Source organism: Protopterus annectens, chromosome 3.part1, assembly GCF_019279795.1.
Source record: "Protopterus annectens isolate FY-2018-M chromosome 3.part1, PAN1.0, whole genome shotgun sequence".
In the NCBI taxonomy this organism is placed as follows: Eukaryota; Metazoa; Chordata; order Ceratodontiformes; family Protopteridae; genus Protopterus; species Protopterus annectens.
Genome location: NC_056732.1, coordinates 81,017,337 through 81,039,952, shown reverse-complemented (window position 1 = coordinate 81,039,952; position 22,616 = coordinate 81,017,337). Strand labels below are relative to the sequence as shown.

At 38.3% G+C, this 22,616-nt stretch overlaps 1 protein-coding gene across 1 annotated transcript in view; it reads left to right on the top strand.

The window, feature by feature from the left end:
• The window catches only part of LOC122797635 (fer-1-like protein 4), a 1,984,889-nt gene that overhangs the window by 1,267,020 nt on the left and 695,253 nt on the right, over positions 1–22,616 (top strand). The window contains exon 27 of the mRNA XM_044066179.1: positions 13,906–14,034. Within this exon, the coding sequence (XP_043922114.1) occupies positions 13,906–14,034 (129 nt within the window). The remainder of the gene's footprint in view (positions 1–13,905; positions 14,035–22,616) is intronic.

Genomic DNA, 22,616 nt, shown 5'->3' with positions numbered 1-22,616 from the left:
AATAGTGATAAATGAGCTGGGGGGGCCAGAGGTACAACCATGGTGAACAGAAAAGGCAGACAGGGATGTCCCTTTCCCCCAGGGGTATTAAGAATAGTGATAAATAAGCTGGGGGGGCCAGAGGTACAACCATGGTGAACAGAAAAGGCAGACAGGGATGTCCCTCTCCCCCAGGGGTATTAAGAATAGTGATAAATGAGCTGGGGGGGGCCAGAGGTACAAAAAACTGTCAAAGCTAAGAGAGAAGAAATGAGGACACAATCAGGCTTCCTAATGTATGCCGATTTCTGCATGCTCATGTGCGAAAACATGGATGAAGCAGTAAAGGAAGGGTTTCCAGGCTTCACAGAGTTTGAAAAAGCATCAGGGCTTAGATATAACAATAAAAAAATGTGTAGCAAGGCTAGGACAGGGAAAAGGGAAGGAAGGGAGAAATATGAATGATAGAGAAGGACTACCCTAATGATTTAATGTTATTTGGAAGATATTCAGCAAAGACAAAAATAAAGAAAAATTAGATCCAGGCATTATGATAAACAAAATACAGGACAGAGGACACAGGATGACATTTAATACAATTAGACAGGATAAATGCAGTCTGAATGATAATACTCCCAGATGGAGTGTTTGCACGCACACATACACACGCACACGCACACGCACACGCACACACACACACACACACACACACACACACACACACACACACACACACACACACACAGACACACATGCACATGCACACGCACACACACACACACACACACACACACACACACACACACACACACACACACACACGCACACACACACACACACACACACACACACACACACACACTTTTATTTCTTTATTTATTGATTGATTGTCTTTGTTCACTAGGATAGTCCAACTGGGTAATACCCATTTTCAGCAATGGCCCTGGGAGAAAAGCTCCATTTTCTTATATTGCATTATACTAACGTTCATGTAAACACAGAGTAGTTACATTTCTATTTACATTTATACACAAACAGCAGTTATATTTATACATTCTAAGAGGCAGAAGTTACTAAAGATAAAGCCCATGTGCAACTTAGTGGATTGTACAGGCAGCAGTTATGTACAAACATTGTTTGTCATTTAGGAACCTGACAGAGAATCCAAAAGGTGAAAGATTATGAAGTATTAAAACAGAAACTGAGGATTGGATAGAAAGTAGGACAGGAAAGAGTGTCACAAGGAATAAGCTTAAAACAAGCAAAAGGAATGGCTAGGGAGTTCCACACATACAGTATCTACCTTCATGCTAATATCCAGCTTGGAAAGATAGATAGAAAGGCAGGAAGGGCACAGTAGACATCCAGAGAAACAGGGAAAAATCCAATGGAAAGATATGTTTAGTGAAAGGAATGAATGAAACAATGAAAAATTGGTAAACATGAAATGATGAGAGGAAAGACCAAACGAGGTCTGGAGCAGAATGGGATTGGGAAACCTCAGTGTGAAGAGACATGTCATAAACGTCTAAGAAGCTAGGGGGCAAAGGGTGAACAGAGCATCCCAAAGGTAGGGATGGGGCAGAGTTCTTCAAAATAATGCATTACCAAAAGATGAGTGATGAACATAACAGATGCTAAAGAAAAACTGGATGTAAAGAAGGTAAGGAAAAGATACAAGGACAAGAAAGAAATGAAGGAAGGAAAGCCCCATGGGAAAACTGGAAGAAAAAGAGGAAGGGTAGGAGCTGGATGAAATATTCACATTTAAGGAATACAGCAAAATAATGCATTAAGGGAGTCCAGAAGGAAATGTGAGAGGAAAGAGGGATGGAAGTCCTGAAAGGTGGAATGGCAGAACATTATTAGAATTCTTTGGATGAGATGTTAAACTGAGGTCCCATCTGTCTCAGTTGGTGGTAGCTTAGGTGGATATAAAAGATTACACTGTGCTATCTTCTCAGGCAACACACAGAGGGAACACAGTGTAAAAGCTGTCCAGCCAGACGTTTATTGAAACAACATACGAAACTTTTAATATAACATATATCCAAGGTTAAGCGCTTTCACCTAACTGATGTAGGCTTCTTCAGAACAACCCCATTTAAAAAATTCTCAGTTTAAATAACATTTTTGGCGCGAAGCAACAACTGTTGATGAATGTCTTTAAAGCTGTATGCTCCTTAAAATTGTTAAGATAAATATATTTGTTAAGTTCCAAGAATGATGAATAAAATTAAAAATAACAATACTAATACATCACAAGAATGAACTCCTCTATATACTCCCTACTGTATAACATTTGTCAACAAAATTCCTTGGGGCACAATATACATCACTTGCCCCTAAAAATACATCCTCTGTATTAATATGATGTACAAAACACAATATATATAACAATGTTCACAAAATGCATTACACCTTCTACAGAATAAGTACCCTGAATAATATTTGTTAAAAATGTATTGCTTAAGTGGAATTTAACTAATTATAATTATTTGTAAAATAATTAAATATAATAATACTTAACCATTGATGAGTTTATAAATAAGTTAAAATTTATGTAGAAGAAAATAGTCAAAATATTAAAGTATTAAAATATTGGGAAATAGTGTGCATAAATTTTATTGGTATAAGTTACTATCAATACAAAAAGTATAATTGATAATGCTTGTATGTGTTATGATTTAAATATAATAATAATAAATAATAAATATTTATTAAATAATAAAACAAATTTTTGAATAATAAAAAAAATTTTTTTTTAAATTATTTATGTTGTTAAACATTAATGAAGTCAATTCCTTATTGATGCTGTTATTAAATAATGTGTTAGTCAATAAAATGTATATAATTCCATGTTGTTGTTATAAATAATAACTATAAAAATTCATAAAACAATTTTTTCCTTAGTTCATAGAAAGTTTTTTTGTTGTTGTTTCAGACCCAGTTTTATTAACACTGAAAAATATCTAATACTAGAATTCCAATTCCAGATTTGAGGTTTAATGTAAAAATTCTCCGTAAAAATACTCAATAAAAATTAACAACGGAAGTTCGTTGTATAATATTAAAATACTTGTTAAAATAGATGTTGAAGGGTCACTTTCACCAAAGCAAATTAAATAAAACTACTAAATAAACTACTAAAAAAATACTAAAAAAAATTTTGTTTTGAAAGTTCCCTACTGTTAAACAATTTGATGTTGTTAAAAAATTGTTTATTTTTTTTTAAAAAAAATTTTCTTAAAAACTACTGTCACACCAAGCAGTATTTCAATTAGTATCACGTACAAACATGATATTTGTTGTTTCATTATTTCATTAACAATGGTTTAACAGCTATAGTGTCATTCAATCCAGGAGTGGTGGCTGCATCAGTAAATAACTGCCACCATATTTCTTTTTAGCTTAATAGATCTTTAATACTACCCCCTTTCAAGTTGGGTTTGACATGTTCTAAAATGCCAAATTTAAAACTGTGTGTGTTGCCCTCTCTTTCCACATGTCTATATAAGGCGTTGTTTGTGTCCTTCCTTCTAATACAATAGGAATGGTCGTAAATTCTCCTTTTGAAGGCCCTCTCAGTTTTTCCAACATAAAATGCTGGACATTCTACACATTTGGCAATATATATAACAAATGGTGTGTTGCAGTTACCCTTAACAGGTCTTATCACAGTCCTGTTACTATTGTCTAAGATAATTTCTGTGTGCCCCATTATATATCTACATTGACTACAAGTTCCACATCTAATAGTAGAAGTGGAAGGTCCATTTTCTCCTCTTTTTGAATTTGTGGCTATACCTAATTCTAAGATTTTCTTTAAATTATGTGACATCTTATACACTATAAGAGGTTTGTCCCCTAATATTCTTGACAAATCAGGATTTACTCGAAATATGTTCAAATGTTTCTCCAAAATTTCCTTAATTTTATTTACATAAGGAGTATACGGTAATATACAAGCCCTTTGAAATCTACTAGTATTGTCTGTTCCTTTATCCAGTTCAGTTGGGACAATAACACCTAGTAGCGGATGATATTTTAGTTCCCTCTGTGATATAACATACCGTTTAACATCATCTAACATTTTCCTATTGTATTTCCTCTCAATGAATAATTTGGTAATGTGTTCAACCTCTTCTAGCATTTCTTCATTCCTAGATGTCATCCTAGCCGCTCTAATTATCTGACCCTTAAATATGTTCCGCAGCATTTTTCTAGGATGATTACTGTCATATTGTAAATAATCATTAGAAAAGGTATTTTTCCTGTATATATTTGATTTAAAACCTTTTTCATCATGGGTCACTATAGTATCTAAATATGGAATTATTGGAATTATTGGAAAATAATTTTATATTATTCGAAGGGGAATATTTCAAACAAAGCAAGGGGGTGGCAATGGGCTCAGCAAGTGCCCCCATTTTTGCCAACCTCGTAATGTTATATTGGGAAGAAGAAATTCTATTTAAAAGTGAACTATTTTCACATATCCATCATTACACAAGGTTTTTAGATGATATATATATATATTATGGAAAGGGAATATTGAGGAGTTGAACAATTTTATAACTATTATCAACAACAGTAGTGATTTTTTTAAAATTCACTCACACCATCAGTAGAAACGGTTTAGCTAGGCCACCTTTTTGAAAGGGAATAACTGTTCTTCATTCTGCAGGAACAAAGCCTGTGGTTAAGCTATGATTGAAAAGGGTACTTAGTGGTGCTGCTAGTTCATGTTTTAGCCTATTTAGAAGGCAGCCTGTAATGTCATCTGGTCTCATAGAGGCCATGTTCTTTGCCTTGGACAGGGCTTTGAGGACCTGCTCTTCTGATATGTAAAATGTGTGTGTGTGTGGGGGGGGGGGTTGGGGAAGGGTTTGTTGTAAGTTAGGAGGGGCTAAGGGAGTGAAATGTTCACCAAACCTATCCACTAGCAGGTTTGCTGTCTTTGTGGGGTTAACATGTGTGATACCATTGGCCACCAGTTCTGCACATGCTTGGGTTCTACCCTTTAGGTTATGTACGTAGCTATAAAAGGCCTTATGGTTATCTTTGGCAGTACTTTCTAGGTTTCTCTCAAAGGAGCTCTTGGAGAATTTGACAAGTTGTCTTATTTGCTTGAGGAGGGTGCTTTTCCATCGTTAGGTCTTTGTCTTTGTTTTCTTGGAATGCAACTTTTTGCATTTATTGTAGAGTTTGTTGATGGTGGAAGTCCACCATGGCAGTTTGATTTTACTTGGTGCTCTGGCTTTGGTTCTATCTGGTTCAGCCAGGTTTATGCACTTATGCAAGTGATTAGGCTTTAGTGTAAACTTTGGTGTAGTTACCACTTTCAGCTTGGGTGGGGTTTAGAATGCATTTATACCTTCACCAAGGAGGATATAGTTTGCCTTAGTGAAGTTTTTTAGTCTGATTTCACCCTTTGTGAATTCTGGTGTTAGTGTCAGTTCAAAGGTGACTGATTTATGGTCAGTTTTAACTAATGAGAGGCCAACAGTTGCATTAGAGCACCTGTTTGACATGCTGGTGAGGACCAGATCTAGAATGTTTGTTCCTCTTGTTGGGCTATGGACAATTTTCTCCTGGGCATTTGACTTCAAAAAGTCAAGGAACTTTTGTGCTAGCAAGTTTGGGCTAGAATAGGTTTCCCAGTTGATGGTGGGATAATTTAAATTCCCCATAACCAGTGTGTTCAGTAAAATTTGGATTGCCTTCAGTTTGGTTAAGTAGACTTCATGGTGTCATGACCATGGAGGAGATCTATAACTGGCTAGAACTTGAATGGGGGGGGTCTTACCCACCGTAACTTCGACCTGGAGTAAATCCATGTAGTTGTCCAGTCTAACTAGATGGGAGGTGAATTTATCTTCAATATAGACTGAAACATCACCTCCTTTTGGTTTTTACATGTTCATTTTGCAGTCTAAAGGTGTGGAAGGCATTGCAGCCATGCAGGGCCGGGGTACTCTTTGAAGCCTTAAACCAGGATTCTGTGACTGTGCAGACATCTACACCTTCTAGTGATAGAAGTGCTTCCTGGGAGTGCAGTTTTTGGTTTAAGCATTTAACAGCAGGACCCTTATTTTGTTCTGATTGGTTAATTTCATGTCAGTAATGCTGTTTTCGAGACCTTGCCTAAAATGTCACTATGAGGGAGGCAAGAGCCTTTGCCAGCAGCTGAAAGCCTAGGGGTGCCAGGTGCAAATTGTCTCTGGCAAAGCAGTGAGGTTTGTTGACCATGTCTTCCCAGGCAGACAGGAAATGGATCTCCTTGGAATGACACCAAAAACTTAGCCAATTATTGAAATCAGTCATTTTTTTATTTATTCTGTGGCATCATTCTATTTGAGGGTAGTATGCTGCTCAAGGCTAGGGACATACCTACCTGGGACACATACTCAGAGAGCTCGACTGTGTATCTCTTCATATAGTCCCACGAAGTATGTCTCAGGTCATTCACATCAACATGAACAATGACAGAGTCATAACAGTACTTGTTGCCGAGAGACGTGAGTGCATGCGTGATTTGCAGAATCTTGGCATTGGACAGGTAGCTGACCATGACTTTCTTCTTGTCCAACCTGGTGAGTGGGACATCCGTGTTTCTCATTATTGACTCTCCAATTACAAGAAAACTTGTTTTTTGAGTGTTACACCTTACAAGCTTGGTGGGTGAGACACTGGCATCGCTATGTATCATGGGTGCTGTGGAGACTGTGTTATCTCTAGCAGACTTGGGTTTTAGAGGTCTCTGGTGTTTCAGTAAGTTCTTTGAGAGAACCTCCGCATATGTGCATTTATGTGGGTGAGTTGACAACCTTCTCCATTTTGCTCTTTTGAATGAGAGAGAGCATGGATTCAAGATTCCTGGTGTGGATATATCTCTGAACTCTGTACTAGACAGAGGAGGAAGATATCAGGTGCAGAGAAAAAAACAGGCACAAAATGCAGACACAAAAAAGGTGGGACAACACTGCATGGCTACAAATGGACAGAAGATAGACTGTTGGTGATGGGGTGGGCTGAACAAGGAATATGATTGCCCAGTGAGCAAGCAAAGACATATAATGGAATAGAAAACCCAGATGAGGATCAAGCAAGGGGCATGGATGTATGCTGGATTATCCAAGAGGGTAATGACAAACCATCAGTCACCTCCATGGCTAACATGATGGCCAGACAGCATCCCTTAGGGTCCTATGGAAGGGCATACCAGCTGCACAACTCAGCAACCACACCAAAAGACTGTCCATTGTACCAAGACAGGTGTCCAACTGTCAGCCTACTTGGTAGATACCAGCCTCTGTAACTCATGCTGGCAGACAATGGGAGATCCCCCAGGCCAGTGTCAAAAAGGGAGCCTATGCCTCTCTCCCTCCCTCCTGATTAGTGCAGATGGTGACCACCAGGGAGATCTTTCTCCAGGTCCCCATCAGCAGAGTGACCTCTGTTCATCTACTGAACAGATTGATAGGTGGACCTAGCATCCACTGCTGATCCAGTGCCATAGAAATTGTCTGGAACTGGTTGAGGCAACTGCCACTATGCACTATGCTCCCAACACTGTTGCAGCTGGGACTGTAGAAGATTCAGAATAAAGAGAACAAGAACATGTTAGTGCACACATAAGTTACTCATATAAGTATGATTTCACAGTGAAGTAGCATACCAGCTATCAGGAGAGTCACTATCACCTCCTGCCCCATCCTGCCATGTTGACCCTTTGTTGCTTGACTGCTATAAAACAATCTGTGCACATCTTAGTACACAGGTTCAGTAGGTAGCACAACAGGAAGAGAAAGTAATGCTTTAAGTGCATGCCTTTCTCTCTCTCCCTAACATCTACCCCCACTGCTGAAATAGGTAAGAGTGACTCTAAAACAATACTGATGCCATTATTGCTCACTAGAGCAGGTGACAGCAGTGGCATTGCTCACCTTTCTGTCAAGTTTGTGCCATGCATCAACCTTGCACAAGAGACCATTTAACTGCCCAAGGAGGTAGTCAGTAAAGTCCTAATGCAGCAGAAAAACAAAGACTTTCTTGCTGTCCCATGCCAGAGCCCTGAGAAATGCATGATCACTCACCCTAAGTCAAGGAGCAAAATGATAGCCAGTGAGCAAGTACACATATTGTAATATCACATGATGTTCAATGTAGTGCAAATGTGAGTAGGGCAGTACCACAGAACTGCTAATCTATACAGTGTACATGATGGTCACCCATCCTACTTACGCATGGCTAGCATTGGACAGTGTAGATAGTGTATTCCAACAGTAATTACTGACAGTAGCACTAAATGGCTACATTTCCATACCCACCACATTAAGAGGAGCTTGACATAAGCATGGCAAGTACCATTTTGCATGAGAACACCTATAGAGAAAAAAGCTGTGGAATACAGGTTTTTGCATAGTAACTCTGTGGAATTAAAGAATACAGATGCATACCATTGTAATTAACACCTGTGATGGATGCCAGTATTGGTGAGAAAGATGACATGGGGAATGTGTGTACACATTACAGTGGAATAGTACTGTTATATCCACCTGTGGGGGAAGGGCCACTGTTGGCACTGAGAACATAGGAAAGCATGCTACAAGGAACATGATGGTCTCCATACATAGGGAGAAACATGGCAATGTATTCTAAGGGAGATGAATCTGCAAAGCAATACATGGGACCAATAAGTAGATGTAGGAAGGGGTGTAGGTAGCATTGCCACCTATCTGGTATTTTTCCGGACTACCTGGAAATCAGAACGTTGGTCCAGTAGTCCAGAAAGCAGTGTACAAACTCCAGTATACTGTTTATGTGCACAAACAGGATGCCAGAGTTTGTAAAAAAAGCAGTCATGGAATAACTTTTCAATTTAAATGCAAACTAAAGCTATGCGTTTAAAACTGGGACTTATTAAAACAAAGGAACAAAGGCAAAGGAAGGTGTTCCACTCTGAGGTGATGTAGCCATTTATGTCATAAAATGGGTGGGATAGTGGGTTTGGTTGGCAGGGAATGAGCATAGAAAGGAATGGTTGCTGGAAATGCAAGGAGACATAGCTTTGGTTTGGTTATCACCACATAGAAAGGTAGCAAACCTAGGTTTAGGAAGCCCATGTACACTACTAGAACGTGTTCTTGAGGTTGTGCAGAGCATTACACTGTCCTGCTGACAAGCTGTAGAACGAGAGAAGGGCAGTGGCCATTGGTAGATGACTTCCACAGCTTGCCTGATGCACTCACTGAATGACAAGCCCACAGGTATACAGGGCTTGCCATGGGGCCCTGAGAAGGGCAACAGCTGGAAAAGTTCAGCACCTAGGAAACAAAGGTGCCATGGAAAACATCAGGAGTAGGTGGATCATGGAGTGCCACAGGATATGAATGTTGTAGGCAGCCTTAAGAGGTCTATGCAGAGGGTGCTGAATAGTAACCAGTATCAGACTCCATCAAAAGGACAAGACTTGAGACATTGATAAGGACATGTACATCACAGGAGAGTGAACACTTTCACAAAAATGGTTGACAATGATGGAGGAGTCCTAGGAGTTGTGAATAATGACCCAGTGCACAATCCCCAGACCAGTGAAGTGTTGACATAGATAGGAGTTGTGAATAATGGCTCAGTGCACAATCCCCAGACCAATGAAGTGATGACATATAACTTATATAACAAGATGGCAGGTTGTGGAGTATATATTTGGATATCTTAAGGGATATTTCCACCATCTCAACATGAAGGCCAGGGTGCTGTAATACCCACCTGAGACCTGAAGGAAAATCTCTGCATAATATAGCATCATGGAAAGCTAGTCATTAAAAATAATTGCTATACAAAAACAATATACTGCATGCAAACTGTTTTTTTTTTTTTTTTTTTTAATTTTGGATGTTTATTGAACCTACAACAACAGGTCTAGTAAAAGGGCAAGGATAATTACGTGAGTCCTATTTATTTTTCCATCAGCTTGTTTATTATACTTTTAGTGCTGTCTTATGGGACCACGGTTATAGCCTTAGACCCATATGACAGTGCTAAAAATGCCATTATCTTTATATGGCATGAGCTCAACACAGTGGCTAAGTACTGCATTTCTTCTAGTTGCCACTATAGTACAGCAGAACAAACACATTCTACTAGTGTGAATACAATGCAATTCAATTGTATTGACCATATATTGACTGCAATGTAATGTCAAACTATGTAAGATAATCTATGCAGAGATGTGAGTAACCCTGATATTGTGCCACACAGCAAAGTGCACAACATAGGTTCCAACACACGTATTGTACATAGACTGTCATGTCCTACTGTAGCTCCTATAGGGGTGAAGACCCTGGTATCCTGTGCACTTGCAAATGCATTGCCCATTACCTGTTTTTCGTATACCACTTGGATGAGTATTACTGAGGAGCCATAGTATGATTCATACTTCAGTGACATACATGTATATACCTACACAGACATATATGTCTGTAAATGTGTGTATGCATGTTTGTATGTAACATAATATAATGTGAATGGGGACAGTAATTGAAACTGAACCTTGTTTACATAGTGTATTATGTATTTCTTCATATTATTGTAATCTGCATCTTACGTTTGTTACTCCACAAATTACATCAACACTTGCCTAGAGTCATAACTAGCTAGTGATTCTGACAGTACAACCCACATAACTAGACCTCACAAAAGCATTCATCACCATCTCACATTCTAGTATCATAGATAAATTCTCCTAGCTAAATGTAAATCTCTGTGTAACTCATTATTTGGAAAAATGGTTCATAAACAGAACCCAGGAAATAAGAATGGGTGAAAAGACCTGTTTATAGTGGTGCTTCACAGGGTTCAATCCTTGGGCTACTTCTCATTGGCATTTATATCTTACATGTAAATTATATTAAGGGTTTATGGCTGAAAAAGTCTACAGGTGACTGCAAACTTCGTATCATCATAAAGTCCCCAGAAGAAACCATGATCCTCCAAGAAGGCCTGTCCCAAACAAATAATTGACTTCAAAATCATGGAATAGAACTAAAGGCTAAGAAATGTATAATAGTATCCTTTAGCAAGCATGACTCCCCTTATAACTCAATAATTGACAGCAGACCCCTGAAAATTGGCCCCATAGTTGGGCATCTAGGAACCTATTTTGACAATAAACTGCCTTTTGATAACCACATATCCACTATTGTAAGGAAGTCCTTTTTCACTGCAGACCTTAAATCTAAAGGTTAAAGTTAAGGCCAATCACTGAGTATGATGTCGTTTTGGTATGTACTTGTTCAAACACTTGCCACAACTGGAATAACTACAACACTTCCTCACTGAAAAAAAAAAAATCAAGGACCAAAATCATAAAAAATGTAGATCATCTCAAAGCATTGTCTCTCTTCTTTGTATCTTACAGGCTACTGAGAGGCACCCATGCATCATATATAGGTTCACAGGTTAGTACTAGGCTAACTGCCCTTGCAAGCTATTTTAAGCCTAGCCAGTTATTCCTTATGAGACTCAAACCCTGCACTTTGAGTTTGCAAGGCAAACACCTTAACCATTAGGCCACCCTCCCAACCCCCAATATAGAGCCTCAACAGATCCTATCATGTCAGACCTCCTGCACGTTCACAAGTCCAATACTGGCATAAACACCCACTCAAAGGATGCCAATTGCTTCTGTGACATAACATGGAGGAAAAAGTATGCATCAAAGAGAATTCAGATTCTGTGGAACCCTCTTCCACTCCACATTATGCATTTTTTTACTCTATTCAAATGTAATTTGGACAAATAGATAGGTAACCATAAATTCATCCATTTTTAGATCCCTTGCCTCTCATGGAAAGGGATAACATATAAATGTCGCAATATATCCTTCTGTCCATCTGTGGGTTATTTGTACACAAAATATTATGGCTAAAAACTGTCATGCAAATATACAGATTGACTTTTTAATGTTCTCACATATCATCATCCTGGTACGGTCCTACAGACCTATGAACCTATAGATGGAAGTTGGTGAAAAATAAATAATTTACCATTAGTACTACTAAAGTACTCACTTCATCTACTGAAATTTGCCCTGAAATCAGTTTAAAAAGTCTCTGTTAGGGGAAAATTAGTAATAAAATGCTCAGGCTTCAATACTGTGGAGAGTTTATTGTAGAGATTTTTACATTTATTACAAGGCACATGCCTTAGTTATAGTCATAATTATACATTTTGTACAACTATGTTGGTGTAAATAGTAATACAGTGAGCATCTTTGTCTTCAGTAAAAGGAGGATATCATACACTAAGTAAGTGAGTACACTAGGTATGTGTGTCACATACTAGATATGCAAGTACACTAGATATGTCTGGAGTGTGAGTCATGTGACCAGGGCTGGGCCTTCACTCTGGAGTAAAAGTTTAAAGATCATGACTAAAGGCACAAAACAAATTTTGTTTTCACATAAAAAAGCGTTTGCATACATCTCTATGCATGCAAGCACTTTTTTATGTAAAAAGAAAAGTTTATATTGCAGCCTTTAGAAAAATGCAATTTTAAAGTTTTCTTCGAAAAGCAGAAGACTAAACAGAGCCATGTTTATGGTATTGTGTGTTGGTTATGTAATTGCCGTACTGTTAAATTAACAGTTTAGAAAAACATTACTGATAATTTTTTTACAAATTGTTAACTTGATAGTTTGGCAGTTAAATAACTAATACAGAATTACTTACCTGTGCTAAGCCAGCATAACTGGAGCTGGAATCCAAAGTGATGTAAATATCTCCTGTCTCGCCATGAATATTCATGCCATAAACATGATTCTCTGTGTTTAGTTTTCCATGTTAAAACTGTATTTTTCTAAAGACTGCAAAACAAACTTTTTTTTTATACAGAAAAGTGTTTGCATGAACACATTTTTGTTTTTAAAGTTTGTTTTGCACTTTTAGACATGATTTTAAGATGAAAAAAATATGTGGCTCATTTGTTCAGAACTTCTGTGTTCTGTCTTGTGCTGTTACTTAACCAAATACTTTTCTTACAGATCTGTCCCCATTTTAGAAACTCAAAAACTTATGGAGAAATTAAAAAAGGAAGAAAACACAAGTTGCTTATCATATTTACAGCATTTTCCTTTTAACTTTTATTACAATTATTTTTACTTACTCAAGTCAACTGCCAAAGGATCTAAATTGTTTCACATGCCTTTCATATTGCTGTTTTCAACTAACAATAGCAATTTTTAGTATTTCAATCTGTTTTGGTAGGCAGTGTCCTAAACTGACTGGTGTAACACAGTTGTCCATTGCTTCGTCTAACCTGCTGTCTGATGGCATAATGACTGTCAGTTGTTAGGACAGTCACCATTTTGTTTAAGAACTAAAACATTTTGTATGTGCTTACTGCTTGATAAAAAACACTGACATTACAAATATCTGCCTCAAAGTAGTCATCCAGATTATTACTATAAACATAAAATCATTCCATCTTGCTTGTTATTTGGACTGTCTCTTTGCATGCATGTATGACTGTTGAACATCCTTTATTAGGTTTGTGTAAAATTTGTAAAATACTGCTTTGAAATATAGATGTTGGCATTTGAAATTTTCCTACATATAATTGCAACCTGTTTGTGAATATATACATGATCACATGAGGGTTTTGAAGAAGTGTGCTTTTCTTTTCAGTCACTGAATTAACATTTTCTTTTTTTTTTTTTTTTTTTTTTTTTTTGCAATGTTTGAAACTATTGATGGTTTATTAGTAGCAACTTTCCATGCTCCTCTAAGTGTCTGCCTCTGCTTAGTTTGAAAAACAGGAACGAACTCCGTTAGTTGTCCAGGAAATTATTGTTTCATTGTAGACAAGCTTTTACACAAGACAAAATACTGCATACTACTGACAGATAAATGTTTTCACAGATCTATGGCCATGAATTGGAAAAGGAGTTTGATAACTTTGAAGACTGGCTACATAGGTTTCCCTTGTACAAAGGGAAAATTGATGAGGAAGAAGGAGATACCGAGGACCGAACTGCTGGAATATTTAAGGTTAGGTTATTAATGATGTCCTTCTACATACTGGTCATATATAATAATTTAAAATTTGATATGTAGTACTCAGAGGATACCAGGTACTGCACTCAGAGAATGACTTTGCTTCTTAAAAGTTCTACAACATTATACTTTAAACATATACTAACAAACTGTAAGTACAGTTGCATAAGTTCCACTCACCTGTGACAGTAGATATTCATAGACAGACATCCTTAATGGCATATAGGCAGTAGTACCTTGCTAACCTGCCTCTGACAGTCTGTCAGTGCTCCTTCCACTGCCTGTCTGTAAGGATGAAGGACCAGTCACCTGACAGGACCAGGACAACCCTTCACACTCACAGACAGGACCTTTTTTAGTTTTCCAGGGTTCAGCAGGAACAGCAGAAGTAAACATAAGCTTTGCAAGCACATGCTTTTGCATACCAAATGTCACACACACACACACACACACACACACACACACACACACACACACACACACACACACAATTAAAAAGGTTGCTGAACCAAAACACAATAGCAACTCCAACAACCAACTATATACACCCAACAACATCTACTGTTACAGTTAAGTGAAACTTACTCACCTGTACCGAGTTCAGCAAAGACACTACCATAATGACATACCGGTAGATTCCCAAAGCTTAACCAACCTGGGAGGAGGAAGAATAAGGGTCCAGGAGATCCTAGGGAATAGTCCTCACAAAGCTGCTCTGGATTTAGAAAAAGTCTCCAGTTTGTAGTGCTTTGAGAAGGTATGGACAGAGGACCATGTGGCTGCCTGCAGAATATTTCTAGAGTCCCCTCCTTTCCAGTACGTCACTAAAGAGAGAAAGTCCCTGGTGAAATTACCTTTACCTTGCCTGGATTTGCCTTGCTATGGAGGATATAACAAAGAGCAATACCAGAGGACAACCAACAAACAATGGATTGCTTAGAGACAGGCTGACCTTTCTTTACCCCAGAAAAGAAAAGAAAAAAGCCTTTCATCATTCCTAAAGGGCTTTGGTCTGTCAAGGTAGTACCTGAGTTGCCTATGCACATCCAAGGTGTAAAGTATCCTGTCTCTCTTATTCTTAGGCTTTTGAAAGAACACAGGAAGTGTAATAGACTGATTTAGAGTGATTCTGAGACCACTTTTGTCATGAGAGGATAAGTGCACAACACAATCCTATCCCTGTGAAAAATCAGGTAAGGTTGTCCCAGAAACTCACCTTATAGAAATCAAAGCAATAAGCAAAACAGTTTCCATATTAAGAACTTGAGATAAATGTTAGCTGCCAGTTTAAATGTGTTAAGGTCAATTTTTCAAGAACATAATTTAGGTCCTACAAAGGAGAAATGTATTTGCTAGGGAGTCTCATATGCAATACTCCTTTCATGAAATGTTTTACCAAAAGAGAAGAAGAAAGAGGAGGATCCACTGGCAGACAAGTGGAGATGGCTGCTAAATGCACCTTAATGGATGAATATGATAAACATCCTGAAGCAGCTCACACAAATATTTCAAGATCAGAGGGATATTAACCTCAGTTGACCCTCAGTTTCCATTTAGACACTTAGCAAACCTCATCCATTTGGAATCATAAGATTTTTGAGAAGCAGGTTTTCTGGCCTCCTTTAACATCTGCTGTACACCCTCATGAAATAAGTGCTTAACCAGAATCAAGATTGAATCATCCAGGCTGTCAACTGAAGTTTCTCCAAATCAGGGTATACCTGTCACCCCGAGACTGTGTGAGCAGATCCAGTATGTGGGGAAGTCTGGGGTAATTGCCCTTTGCCAATGCCATTAACAGGGAGAACCAAGATTGCCTGAGCCAAAAGGGGGTCACTACAATGATCTTTGGCAATTCTCTTTGAACTTTCAGAACTGCCTTATGAATTAGTAGAAAGGCTGAAAAAGCATACATGAATATTCCTGTCCAAAGCAATGAGAATGTATCTGTCTTCCAAGCTTGGCTGCAAGGATGCCTGGAACAGAATTTTTCCAGCGGTCTGTTTTGAAGGGAGACAAACAGATCTGACTGAGGCTTTCCCCATATCTGTACTAGATCCTGAAACACCACTGCTTTGAGCTGTCACTCGTGCAGGTCTGTCCAAGATTTGCTTAGTCTGCCTGCCATGATGTTCTGATGATGTCTGTAAAGTCAGAAAATACTGAGAAGCCTGCTCCCAGGCTATCATTGCCAATTGGCACAGAGGGTAAGATCTTATACTCCCTTGTTTGTTGAGGTACCACATCACTGTGGTGTTGCCTGTAACCACTAGATAAGGACCAAAGATGGTGAAGGATTTTCAAGGTGTGAATCACTGCCAACATCTCCTTGATATTAATGTGCTTCTATGCATCCTTGGTCCCCCAGGTGGCTTGCACTTGTATCCCCATTGGCACAGCTCCCGGGTATAGTCAAACAAATCTGTCTGAACATATTGTACTGGTACTGGAGGGCAAAAGGGAAGCCCTGGACAGATATTCACCTGTTCTCTCCACCACTTTAACTCTCATCTGATGAAGGGCAGCACCAGCAACTGGAATTCCAGAGAATTAAGGTGTTGAGTACAACAATTTCAGACATACCACTCAGTTTTACTCATGTGAAAATGGGCCAGTGTTAACATGAAAATGGTGGATGCTATCAGTCCAAGAATTTTTAGGAATTCTATTGCTGAGGTTACATTCCTGTTGGAGAATTCCAGAAACACTATCTGGTATGACAAGACTTGTCTTTGGGCGAAAAGACCATTCTCATATTGGGGTCGATGAAGCACTGCCAGAAACATGAATTATTGTGAGAGTGTCAGGCACAACTTTAGAAGGTTCAACTTGAACCCTAGATGGGAGGGTAAGGTTGAGACCTTCTGTAGCAATGCCAAATACCTGGATTCAGACTTTGCACAGATAGTCAAGTTGTCCAAACATGCAATGATGTGAATGCCCAGAGTCTGTCAGTGGGCTGCTACTGGAGTGAGGCATTTGGTGAACACTTATGGTGCAGTGGATAGCCCAAAGGCAATACAGAAAACTGATAGTGCAAACCAGACACAACAAATCTCAGATATCTCTAAAGTGAAGACCAATGGAGATTTGATAATCAATATCCTTCAACTCTAGGATCACCATGTAGCAATTAACTAGCAACAGCGAAAGCACTGTCTGCTCGGTCAACGTCTTGAACTTGGTGACCTTGACAAACATGTTCAGAAAAGGAAGGTCCATTACCGGTCTCCATGGCTGCTCTTTTTTGGTAACCAATAAAATTCTAGAGTAGAAATATCTCATTCTTTCCAAAAGAGAGACTGATTCTATGACTCCTGATCCTAGTATTTACAGGAGAATAGGAGGGAATAGCAAAGTCTGGTCCAGTGGATGAGAGGGAAATCCCTCCTCCGAATGGAGGTCAGTGGTCTTTCCACTGCCATCTGTAACCCTCTGCCAACAATGTTTAGCACCTATTTGTCAGAAACCACTGACAGTCAGACTGCTTTGTTGAGAGCTAACTTGAGAGACAAGGCACCTGGTGGGGGACTTAATAAAGATGGGTGCCACACTTTGGCATAGTCATAAGTTGGGGGGGTTATCATTCTTAGGGAAGGAACCCTTCTTGTTCAGCTTATGGAGCTGTCATCCTGCCATTTCCTTTTATTGCTTTTAGGTCTTGTTTGGCTGGGACCTTTGTTTGTTAAGCTGCCGAAAGTTATCGTGGTTAAAGGAGGAGAACTTGGGAATATGGAACATTTTTGACACTCCTTGTATCAATTTACCTCTGTCATCCCAGTGTTTAAGGATATGAGTAGCTGATGTGCATATTAGTATAGTACATATAATCAGACTCCAGAAGATCATTTGAAATCTCATTTTTAACTCATCAGAAAAATTTTGTGAGTGCAACCAAGCATACCTCCTAAGCACCACTGGCAATGTTGCATTTCTAGAAATAGTATCAGCCTCCTCCAAGACACTTTTAAAGCATGTTTTGACACCTGAGAAATATTGGAGACAATATCTTTAACATACACCTTTTGCTCTGCGGGCAATGATGCAGCAAACGTGAGTAAACTGTACATGGATCTCAGTATAAATGTCCATATAAAACACTGGTAGTTAAACACTTTAAAAGCTACCATGCTAAACTGCACCAGCTTCTTTCGGTTAGACTCTAACTACTTGCCTAGTTTATCTTGAGAGGCTGGGTTATAAGAAGTTATGGTCTTCTTATTAGCAAAAATCAATGGGGACACTGAAGTAGAATCTACATACAAAGGGGCTTGGAGGCCAAGCAAAGTCAAGCATACGCTACATTTTTTTAAAAACTTTCTTAAACAAAGTCTCAGTAAAGACAGGGGAATTACAAGCTTTCTAGAAGATATCCTCCAATGCTGGGATTAATGGAGAAAAGGTCTCAATGTCTGGAACCTCATCCTCCAAGAGATCATAAACCCTGTTAATCTCAGGGGCAGCTGAATACATCTCTAAATCATCAACATTTGGGAAAAAATATCTGTTTGGGTACCTGTATCTGTTTGTCATCAGAGAAATCCAGTAGGTACATATGTTAGTTCTAGGTTTGCTGCCCTTGCAGACCATTTTAAGCATATCAAATTTTCTTCAAAGGTGAGAATCAAACCTTGTACCTTCTCTCTGTGAGGTAAAAGTCTTAACCATTAAATAATAACAGAGATTGGAGTTTCTGATGTAATACCCTTCAGAAAATGCATGCTAATACAAACCCTGTTATTTAATCTGCTTTCATAAGTTCATACTAAGATAGCTGCCCTTGTGGGCCATTTGAAGCCAATCAAGTTTCCTTCAAAGGTGAGAATCAAACCATGTATCTTGCGTCTGTGAAATAAACACCTTAACTATTATGACAAACCCCAGGTTAGAGTCCTCAGACATAGGATCTCCTTCAAAACGAGGATCATTAGTAGAGTGACTGGTAGTAGAAGCACCAGAATTACACGTAAGCCAGGTATACACCCCATAATCAATGGCTTGAATAATGGATCTAGCCAAAGCTACTATCTCATATTGAAAAACAGAGCAAAAACGAAAATAAACCACTGAAAACAAAAAAGGAGCCTGGTATAAGTGAGCAGGAACCTGATGGGTCCTCTATCTCATTTTGGCATACATGAGATTATTGGGAGACTCCACTGGAGAAAGTATCAATACTGGCAACAGATTCTGCACCCCTAACTTCCCCTGCACCTAAAGAGTTTAGTTCTACCATAACTGCAGCAAGCAATGGTACAGCCCTGGAGGATCCCTGGAGGATGTGTCTGACCCTCATGTCATCCCCAGTTGTGGTACTACAACCACACCAGAGGACCAGGATGTAACAGAAGGCTAGTCGGTCAATAGCCTGCCTGAAGCCGAGGCTACTGCAGAATTCCAAGCCATAGGCTGAGACATATATATATATATTTATTTATTCTTTCATTTTTTTAGGTGCAGATGGAGAAAAAGATTGGATAGGTGGGACTATACCTCATTCCATCAAGGCAGAGGGCAAAAACTAGCCAGATCAATACCAAGTACTGGTTGCACAGTCAGGCCAGTACAAAATGGACAAATCCTACAAAGTTCCCTCTGAATAGCACGTTGAGGTCTATTTCTGTTGGGGAAAATATACTGAATACTATATTGTGGAAAAAAAGCTATTTTAGTGATTAGGACAAAGTACATTAAACACATTACCCAGACCCCCAATATAAATAAAAAAAGCTATTTTCAGCCTAAAATGAATAGAAATAGTCCCAAATAGCATTAGACAAGGAATTGTGTAATATTCAGTAAAATTCTTGTTAGAAATGTCACACAAACAAAATAGCACTAAAATTGTGATTTAAACATTTTGTAAACCAAATCAATCACATCAAATAATAATACATCCAAACATTAGACAAGAAATTAGACATAAACTTAAAAAAAATTCCTGTCAGAAATATTTAGCAAGCAAAATGGCACCCAAAATCACAATTTAAAAAAATGTTTAAAATAATGTAAACATGTTCTGTGACCTCAAATAATTATAGCTCTAAAAAATCTGCAAAAACAGGAAGTTTTCCTATCAAAACTTTCAAAATAAACTTTTAATCAATACTAATAGCAGTTGCAAATTACTCACAGTTCTAGCATCATGAGGCAATGAGACGAACTACACTAAAGCAGCCTTAGTGCAGAAACTTGGGTTGCCAACAATTCGTCGAATCTTCAGCAGTTCGAGCACCATATGTTCGAACTGTGAAGTTCGAAAACTGATTATTGTGAAGCCGCAGAACACCGAATTCTTTCCCAGGGAAAGAATTCAGTGGGCCATTTCTGTGGCTTCGTGAGTTTCAGCACTGTGGTGGAAAGTTACGGGTCGGGTTCAGGTAAGTGTGCGATTGTGTGAACGTTAGGGTTAGGGCACGGGTGAGGTGGGTGTGTGATAGTGACAGACTTTAGGGTTAAGGCAGGATAGGTGAGTTAGGGTTAGAGCGCAGGTCAGGTGAGTGTGCAATAGTGACGGACCTTAGGGTTAGGGTTTGAGTTAAGGTAAGTGGATAGATAGTAGTGTATGTACAGTTTAGTGTAGGGTTAGATGTAGGATTTTAAGTGTATGTGTGTGGATTGCTGTTTTTTTGGTGTGCTTGTGTTGTGTGTGTTTCTTGGAACAGCAATTTTTTCCCTAGGAAAAAATCGCTGTTCTAAGCCTTCAATGGTTTTGCACTTCGAGGTTAGAAGTTCAAACATATGTAACTTCTGCCGTTTCGACGAAGTAATATAGATCCCAGAAACTCAGTACAATATTCAGAAATAGCCATAAGGCAGTTGAAAAGGGTTAAAATACCCATAAACACACAGAAAGAGGTTAAATAAAATAGTATTAGACTTGTACTATAAGATAAATTACACTAAAGAATAAATCAGGTTCTCACACATAATATCCTATTCATACACTGATAGAAAAAGGCAGAGGGCAGAAATAAAACCCGAAAGGAGTTTCTTATCTGAGCTCTGCAGCTGATATCAGCCAGAGAGAGAGAACCAGTATCCCAAGACATCTTTCTCTGAACATGGCTCAAGAAAAGTGGAAGTGTCCTATTTGTGAGTGTGAAGGCCTGCCCTGTTCTGCCAGGTGATTGGTCCTTCACCCTCACAGACAGGCAGTGGGAGGAGTTCTGACATTGACAGACTATCAGAGTTAGGATAGCAGGACACTGCTACCCATATGCCAGTAAGGCAGTATGTTTATAGAAATCTGCTTCAATAGACAAATGGAATTCTTAGTTGTACAAACGTATATTTGCATTCTCTTATTCCATACTTATTTTGTGAAGTGGGACATGAAATCTTTACCTTGGTCAACTCATGTTTGTTAATTCATTCTTAAGCATTAAATTATGTTAAATGTGGTACATTCCATTTTCATTTTCAGATATTATGTTGTGCCACAGAACAAATATGTAACAAAAAACAGTCTTGCTGGTTCTTAGCCCTACTAAAGCTTAAGTGAAATTTTTACCTGGCCATTGTACTCTTAACAGTATTTTTTATTGTGCTTACACAGTTTTTCTAAAAAAAATAACTATCCCATTACACATTACTTATTATAAATGTTTAAATAATTTAATTCGCATATACTTTGCCTTTTATCACAGTTTTTTTTTTTAATTTTGTGTTGGGAATGAGAAAAAAAGCATGCATGTGTGTAATTAAGGTAACTTGCATATTACACTGAACGTTATATGATGGAGTGCCATAATCATCAAGCATTAAGTATTTTACAGCTTTGCTCTCTGTTAACGTAATGGTTCACTAGCATTACGTCAAACAGAGGATATCACAGCACCAAGCAATTAACATTCTAGTGCCTCTGGGGTTTGTCTCATTTCTTTGTCTGAGGATCCAACTATGGCTGTAGACTTTAAGGTCTGCTAACACTCAGTGTTCTAACTAAAACTTACTTTCTGAGTGCAGAGTACATAATTTTATACTTAGTAAACCGTGTTTGATCGTTTATACATGCAGTGACATATTTATTTATTTATTTGTTTATTTGTTTATTTATCTTGACCTTACAAAAAGGACTAACTTTTCATCTATTTCTTCATAGTGAAAGCTGAATAAACAGAGAACTGTTGCATATAAAAAAAAATACTCAGTGTCATTTGTTAAACAATCCCAAACCACATTTGAGCACAATTATAACAGAAGTCTATATACAGGCAAAGCTTTGCTTCACTAGTTGGTGGCATTCTGCATACAGCCTACTGCTGAGAGGCTTTTCTAAACACTACACTACAACTGCTGTTTTTTTTAGCAGCTGCAGTCCAGTTCAACTAAATATTTATTACTTAAGTACTTTCAAAATAAAAATCAAACAAATATGACTACCCAGCAAGGGGAATGTTATCTTATCCTGACAGTGCTGTCATTGCCCCCCACTTAATCTTTTATTGCAAATTAAAATGGCTGCTAATAAAGGTTTTAAAGCTTTTTATGACTCTAGTCTATATAAACATTGCTGAATGAACTGCATTGGTATCACACCCAACTACTTCAGTCGGAAATCTATACCTGTTTGT